General features: G+C 39.8%; 1 protein-coding gene across 1 annotated transcript; it reads left to right on the forward strand.

Moving 5' to 3' along the window:
• Nucleotides 1-3423: 3423 nt before the first annotated feature.
• On the forward strand, nt 3424-5870 carry LOC114286010 (glycosyltransferase BC10). Its single transcript, XM_028229094.2, has 2 exons — nt 3424-4339; nt 4944-5870. Exons 1-2 carry the CDS (start codon nt 3821-3823, stop codon nt 5568-5570), a joined length of 1146 nt encoding a protein of 381 aa, XP_028084895.2. The 5' UTR covers nt 3424-3820; the 3' UTR covers nt 5571-5870.
• The last annotated feature ends 2607 nt before the right edge of the window (nt 5871-8477 follow it).

Below are 8477 nucleotides of genomic sequence, written 5' to 3' on the forward strand. Positions count from 1 at the left end.
TCATATGTAGTGAATTTCGGCTGAAGGAAGCCTGATGGTAGGGGCGCGTTTTCAATTGCGGGAACAAACGGCGAAGTCTGTAGTCTTGCTAAGGCTTTGTCCGTTGGTTCATACGCTGGGCGCGGTATTGGCATTCCAACCTCGACGCTTCCATGCGTCCGAGGAGCCAATCGTGTGTGGATCGCGCGCCCTAGCATCCTCCTTGCATCGTGCTTTTTCTTCGAGCATGGTTCGTAAGTCGGATGACCTGGGCAGCTCTGTCTGTCTAGATCTGGTTTGGTGTGAGTGCGAAGGCCAATACGTGCTTCCTTCAGTGTATGATCTCTCGGATCTCGTCCTCTCAGACCTGGAGTGACGAGTTTTGGAAGATAAGGAATGAGTGTCGCCTGTCCTGAGGCTTCTGCTCTCTCCTTGGGAGGGTGTAGTATTCCTACTACGATTCTCTGGGTGGCGAGGGGGCGTCTTGTGCTTGCGCCCCTCTCCTGTTGCCACATCTTTAGTCTTCACCTAGCATTTCAAAGCCTCCATGTCCGCCGCCATCTTCCGAATTAGTTCATCTTGCTTCTTTACGCGATCTTCCAGGGCTTGAGGATCAATCCTCCTCCTCCTTTGCCTGTCAGGACTTTGAGAGTGACGAGGGCTGTTATTCCGCCTTCCCCTGCCACTCTTCCTGGAGTTATGTTGTTGGGGCTCCAGATCTGCCATAGGAGGGACAGAGGGTAATCCTTCTCGTCTTGCGCCCCCGTTTGGAGTTAGCCCGTCGACGGCGGACTGCGGTAGTTCTTCAATGTGTGCCATTGATTGAGAAAAAGAGAAGCTTAGTCAAGAGGTTTTTGTTCTTGTCTGTTTGTTCCCACAGACGGCGCCAATTGTACGGGGAGGAAATAACTCTCCTCGTATAATCCTGTTGACCAAGTCCACGCTTCTCCGTACGACGTCGCTCTCTCACCTGAAAACACAAACGTGAGCTAGCCGGCGGGTGTGTGCCGGAAACCTCTCCGATGCCGAAGTCAGAAAACTTGACAAATAGACAAAGCTCTAAGTTCTCAGAAAATTGTGTTCAATTACCTCCTCCAAGGTGATGTTTGTGAGCTTTTATAAGTTTCCTGTGGCACAACCCTAGTAGGACTTGTATTTCTCCATGCAGAGTCCTCCTAGGATTCATACTCTTAAGGATAATGCTTATCCTTTTAAACCCTCCCCTACTGCTTAAACCAAGTGGGATGGTTTTTACTTTGGCCGAACTACTATATGACCGAAATAAGCTTTGGCTATGCAGAGCCACTGAATAAACCGAACTCATCCTTAGTTCGGTCATTGTGTTTTCCCTTTCTTATCTCAGCTTTCCATATAGAACCCATGGTACGATCTTGGACCGAGCCAACGACTTTCGGCCGATCTAACCCCAATACCGGTATAACTCCAAGTTACTTTCGGACCGAAGTATCTTTTACAGTCATTGTGCCGAAGTAACTTTGTCTCTCTTAGGCCGGAGTAGCCTTGCCTCTCTTGGGCCGGAGTAACACTGCGGCCTTTCCCAGTCCGGAGTAACATTGCGGCCTTTTCACCAAGCTTTTGCCACTTTGGGCCGCAAAGCCCATCTTATAGCTCGGCCCAATTTTTACCAAAAATTACCCTCTCAGTAACTTCACTATATTTGAGCTGTGTGGTCCCAGTGTTATGTTCCAATAATTTAGTCACCTAGTGGCTTATTAAAGAAGACCAGTTTTTCTTATGGTATGTTTGGTTGAGGGATTTGAGGAGGGACTTGGAAAAGAAAATGGAAAAGGTAGGTGAAATGTGAAAAAAATATACCTACGTTTCACATAATTTCACACACCTTTTCCCTTTTCCTTTCTCTTTCCAAATCTCTTCCCAAATCCCCCAACCAAACACAGTATTAAGGTTCCTTCGATTTTGTCTTACATGTAATGGGCTTGATTTTGATATACAGACTTTCATTTATGCAATAATATTAGATAAAACAATAATATTTTGCCTTTGAAAGCATATCATTTACTTGTTTACCCTAAAACTACCTCTGCATTTGACAGTAAATTAAACCAGATCAATATGTATGGTTGGATCGGATTCTGTGATGGAATGATTTGATTCCAGTTAGAGGTGGAGGACACGGGATCTCTGTTGTCTGGTTCCAACAGGATCATAGATTTTTGTATGGTGTAATGATTGTGAGTGTATGGAAATAAAGAACAAAGAAATTTAGAGACACAGGATCTTTCTCCATGAGTGGAGTGGAGCTTGTAAAGCTCACATAAGTGGAGGGTTGTGGCCTAGGGATGACAATGAGGGTTAATGGGGTGAGTATTAATTCTCCATTTCCATTCCTCTATAATTATTTTTCTCCATTCCTCATTCCCCATTTTTCATGGGTACTACCCTACCCATCTCCTAATGGGTTTGGATATTCTCCAACCCAACTTGACCATTTTTTTTTTTAAAATTTACAACCAAAGCTAAATAAACATTCAATCTTTTTCTTTTTTTTTTAATTTTTTTTAAGGTTCACAATTTATTTTATTTTATTTTATTTTTTTTAAAGATTCATAACTAAAACTAAATATACATTCAATCTCTTTTTATCTTTTATTTTTATTTTTTTTAAGATTCACAACCATTTTTTTAAAAAAAAAAAAAGATTCACAACCAATGGATAACAGTCACACTGTTTCTCTGCTTTTGTTCTTACCTGACTTCATAAAACCGTGCTTGGCAATGATGCATATACTAGTGAATTGCATGATGGGTCTTGTATTTAAAAGAAAAAAATTATCGTCTTTACTGCCTTTGCATCTTTTGATTAATGCTGAAAAGTGATCGAATCAAATTTTTATGATTCATAATTTGATTCGATTCGAGACCATTTCGATTCACGATTCGAATCAAATTTTTTATAGAAATAGAATTTTTTTAAATAAATTTTAAAAAATTTAGATATACATAAAATTTGACAAGAATAATGTGACAATATTAGTTAATGTGTATTTGATTTTGTTGTTCATCTAAATAAAATAAAATAAAATAAAATAAGATTAAATACATATTTAGCTTTGGTTGTGAATCTTTAAAAAATAAATAAAAATTGGTTGTGAACCTTCAAAAAAAAAAAAAAAAAAGATTGAATATATATTTAGCTTTTGGTTGTGAATCTTAAAAAAAAAAAAAAAAACATATGGGGAAATTAGTGGGTACCCATCCCCTCTCCATCCCCTGTGGATATTTAAAGAATATCACTTACCCTACCCAACGGATAAGAAAAAAGGGAAAAATCCATACATATGGGTTGGGTCTCCATAGATACCCATAGGGTAGGTTATCCATTGCCATCAGCCCATGAAATTGTGGGCCCCACACCCCTCCCTCTATTTAACAAAGTATCAAGCGCGACCATAGGAAATGCACATGAAAGCCAGACTGAGATAGCAAAAGGAGTGACTTTGCTGAACTATTAATCAATGGAAGACCGAGTCGCATTGTGAATTTCCTTCCTTTGGTTGTAATCTTGCATATAGGAAACATGAGGAGTGGTTAAAACTAATGTATTTTAATTAGAAAATCATGGATTCAAATTGAATCATTTGACTACCCTTTTCCTTCTGGTCTACGAAAAAAAATCAAAATCAAATGCATAAACTTTACAGGATCTCCAAGGTCAAAATGGTTGGGAGCAGAACACATGCATTTTAACTTAAATTGCTTTTGAAGGTTTGCAAGCTGGCCTGTCTTCCCCCAAGCCCAACTCTCCCTCCTGTAGACAAATAGCTCTCTCTCTCTCTCTCTCTCTCTGGTTTTTTCAGCTATGGCAATGGGGGATGAACACCATCAATCTCCAGCAATTGCCAGGCTCTTCAATTCCCATTTACGATTGAGCCGCGCCTTTCATTTCCTGTTTTTCATCATTGGTTTGTCTCTCGGAGTTACAACCAGTCTATACCTCAAAAGTTTCTCATTCAATCTACAAGCCAGCCTAACATCTCCTTTCTCCCTATCTCCACCACCACCACCACCATCACCACCACCACCACCACATGCGACTCTCCCCCTAACAGAGAAACGCTTTCTCATCCACAACATGGCCGACGAAGAGTTGTTCTGGCGAGCATCAATGGTTCCAAGGATTCAGGAATTCCCATACAAGCGCGTTGCCAAAGTCGCCTTCATGTTCTTGACGAAGGGGCCTCTACCACTTGGTCCCTTGTGGGAGAAGTTTTTCAAAGGGCATGAAGGACTCTACTCCATTTATGTCCACACTGATCCCTTGTACAATCAATTAGTGCCTGAAAATTCTGTTTTTCATAGAAGAAGAATTCCTAGCAAGGTGAGTTTTTTTTTTATTTTTTCCCCTTTGGTGATAATTAATACTGGTTATCTCTTAATGTCCTCTTATACAAAAGTCTCAAACACATCTGGATTCATGCATTTTCCAATTGCATCTGTTTACCGGTTTGTATCTATACTCTTCATGGGGTTTTAATACAAAAAGTCTACCTGCACAGAAGAATTTCACATAAAGAATCATAGAAGAAAGACAAAATGAGATTCTCGTGTTTGTCTCTCTTTTGTGATTGGAAATTACAGTAGAAAAAAAAAGAGAAGATTTTGTAGTTTTTAAGGATAGTCAAAAATGCATTCTGGTAGTTCTCCATCCATATAATATCTATTATCTAGGCCTACCAACCCTGTCCATTGTTTTGTATAGGACAAAAGTAGTAGTGAACCTATACCAAATCACAAAAAATTCAGTATACTACCAAGAAACATTCAAGAAAATCAACTTAGCAGGTCAATTAAAGTTATGAAATGGAGTAGCGATTGTTGAAAAACTGGTTTTCAAATCTGATGTTGTCAAAAGTTGAAAACACTTAAAAAGACAGACTTGAACATTGGAAGTTACTGATTATGACATGTTTGGCTTATTGCAGCCAGTGCAATGGGGGAAACCAACGATGATCGATGCTGAAAGACGCCTTCTTGCGAATGCCCTGCTAGATTTCTCCAACGAGAGATTCATTTTACTATCGGATACTTGCATTCCTCTGTTCAACTTCACCACAACATACAATTACCTCGTCAACTCAAACCAAACCTTTGTTGCCTCCTACGATGATCCAAGGAAGATAGGCCGTGGCAGATATAACCACCAAATGTGGCCTACAATTTCCATCTCCCAATGGCGTAAAGGGTCCCAATGGTTTGAAGTCGATCGCAGGCTTGCCATTGAGATAGTATCTGATCGAAAGTACTACCCGTTGTTTCAAGAGCATTGCCATCCTCCTTGCTACACAGACGAGCACTATATCCCGACTTTAGCGAACATTCTCTCTCCGGAGCTGAACTCAAACCGGACCGTTACGTGGGTTGATTGGTCAAGGATGGGTCCACACCCTGGGAGATTTTTCAGGGAGGCTATTTCGGTTGAGTTTTTGGATCAAATAAGGTTTGGTACTAACTGTACTTACAATGGCGACTCCACTCCAATGTGTTTTCTGTTTGCTAGGAAATTTTTTCCCAACACTGTACACCCTTTGCTGCAGCTCTCTTCAATGTAACTGTCTGCTTGTGTTCATCCATAGCATTCATGTACCCGCCCTTATTTTCTTTCTGTTGTGTTTGAATCATAAATTTGAAGAGTTGTGTTTGGATCATAGGAGTTAATCACAGAAGGATAAGAAAAGAGAGGGAAAGGTCAAAAATAGCAAAAATTAACTTATATTTCATTTAGTTTCTCTTCACTTTTTTCTCTCTTTTTGCCAAATTCTTTTCCGAATCCATGATCCACTCACACAACTTTCGTGAAACAAAATATGTATGGAATTTCATATTATCAATGTGGGTGTTTGAGAAGTAAATTTTTTTGTAGGTTTTTTTAGTTGTACGATATTATTAGAGAAATTTTTTTTGTGTTTGGGAAGATAGTTGGATTTTTTTGTGGTTGGATGTAATGTTTGTGAGAGAAAAAATGAAATGATTATGGGGTTTGATGTGATATTTTATTTGGATTTGTTTTTTTTTTTTTTAATTTTGTAAAACATTTGTCTTGTAGTGAAAAAAAATAAAAAAATAAATCTAAAAATTAAGTTCCTAAACACCCCTAATGTATAAGTTAAATACTATTGAAGAAATGGCTAAAGTAAAATGTTATTGGATTTTTGGATAATACTGACTTTTCCTATGAGGTGGTCCCATCTCCAACACCAAAACCAACTTTTACAGTGTATGAACGAATTTGCATTCTACGAGGGGAATTTGTGCCGAACCAATGGACCGAGCTAAACCTAGCGCGGACCTTTATTTTGGACCGCACAACCCTATTTGCTCGTCTTGGATGTTGGATCATGTTGGGTGGTGAATGTGGATTGTAGGCCAAACCAATCATGCTCCTTGGTGATGGGTTAGGCTAGATTGGAATTAGGCCATCAACACAGACGATGTTGAACAAGGAATAAGCCACAAGTATGGACGGGGCTAGGCCAAGATGAGATCGCTGCCTGAGACCGAGCTAAAGCAATCAGCCGAGCTAAAGCAAGAGCTACGCGGTCGGCGAACAGTAAGGATCTTAGCCGGGCTTGGCCGAACTGTTGGACCGGTAGGAGAGGCCACCCTGCGCTAGCTCGACATTAGTCCGATTGAATGTAGCTGAGGTGCAGTTGAACTGCAAGTGATGGCTTGGTCAAGGCATTCCACATGGTCCAATGGAGTGAGGAGAGGAATCCACTCAAGATACGCGTCAATATTGTTTGGCAGTTTAGCCAAAGTTGTTTGGCAATATTGACGCGCACATGTGTAATGAAAAGAAAGGGCAGTACCACCACTCGTCCAGCAGAGTATAAAAGAAGTAGTGTGCGTACAACCTTCAAAAGCAAGGTAGCAACCTAGATAAAGCGCACGACTTCACTTTGAGAAGGGTAAGCGAATTCTAACGACTCTCTCTCTCTACATTCCTCATTTTTCTAAAGGATGCTAACTTGACCGTCGAAAGAGTTTTCTGACAACACACCCGTCGAGTAATTCACCATCGTTGTGCTTTTAGGAAGCAAGACCCCGTTTGAAGCAAGTCGAGTTCTATTGTAAGGAATACGAAAGTAAAGAATATTTACTTCCCCTACACACTCTATATTGTAGGGATTGGCTACCACTTTTTGAGCTGTCATTAACGTATTCCTCTAATGATTGGAGTGTTCTTAAATCCAAGTCGGGTCAAATTGAAACGGAGGGTTTAATTTGGAGAGGATCAACAAAATCCAGCACAAGAAGTCCAACGCAGACTTTGTCAAACCAGTACAACAGTCATAATCATATTGTTAAAGTCATGCTTTTTGATCAGGTAATAATAATGAGCTTTCAATTTCAATACTATTAAACTTAATTTTCTTAATTGGTGACAAGAAATTTTAGGCCATGGTTTAGCTTGCTTCTACACGCAGGAGGCTTACATTGACCCCTGATGTACCTATGCAACGTGACATTATGAATATTATTCAATATTTGACTTTTTTTTCTTTTTTTTTTTGGTACAGATTGTGCTACATAGCTTGAAAAGAGCTGCCCCTGAATCCTCCAAACCCAAAAACGACATCGTTTCGTTGTTTGAAATTTATTTATTTATTTTTTTTTCAATCAGAAAAGAAGAAGAAGAAGGAAGAAAGAAGGAGGAAGAAGAAGACAGCAGCAGCGGGCAGAGGCAGAGGCGACAGGCGGGGGCGGGGGCCGGAGGCAGATGGAGGGGGCAAATGCAGGGGTAGAGGCGGAGGCAGAGGCGGGGGCTGCGAGACAGAGGTGGAGGCGACGGCGGAGGCGGGGCTGCGACGATCAGACAGAGGCGAGGCTGCAACGATCGGGCAAAGGGCTGCGATAGCTACGACGACCTGCCTCCTCTTTCCGTCTCTTCTCTTTCTGTCTCTCTTTCTCTCTTCTCTTCTTTTTCAGGCTGTTCGGGGCACGAAATTGCAGGAAAAAATCATTTTTCATATATAAATTGACTATTCAAATGGTTATGCGGTCTACAATTTTAGACTTTTATATATATATATATATATATATTATGGGTTTACTTATGTATTGTTAAGCTTTGCAATTTGTAGGTGTCATGTCACCACTGTTCACAATCATACAAAAATATAAGTTGCGTGAGCAAACAACCAATGACAAATATCGCACAGAAATTGTAAAGTACGGAAATACCCTTTTTGCAATACAAACATAAAAGTTAAAAAAAAATCTATTACAGGATGATATAATAAGTTTTAATTTTATTATTTTAAAAGAGAAATGTTAGGAATCATGAAATTTTTTTCATGAAAATGACCATGAAAAATTTGTGATCCTTAGATTATCTTGATTAATGTGTAGTGCTTTATTGTAAGTGTAATCCAAAGGTCACAAATCTTTCATGATTATTTTCATGAAAGACTTTTCATGATACCTAGCATTGCTGATTTTAAAACAAAGTTTTTATC

The sequence above is a fragment of the Camellia sinensis genome, chromosome 4 (genome assembly GCF_055761805.1).
Source record: "Camellia sinensis isolate YWXY chromosome 4, ASM5576180v1, whole genome shotgun sequence".
NCBI lineage: Eukaryota > Viridiplantae > Streptophyta > Magnoliopsida > Ericales > Theaceae > Camellia > Camellia sinensis.

Bases quoted from the DNA above. Each gene is read 5' to 3' on its own strand.
- LOC114286010 (XM_028229094.2), top strand. From the start codon at position 3,821: ATGGCAATGGGGGATGAACACCATCAATCTCCAGCAATTGCCAGGCTC. The intron at 4,340-4,943 runs GTGAGTTTTTTT...GGCTTATTGCAG, and splicing joins GAAGAAGAATTCCTAGCAAG to CCAGTGCAATGGGGGAAACC.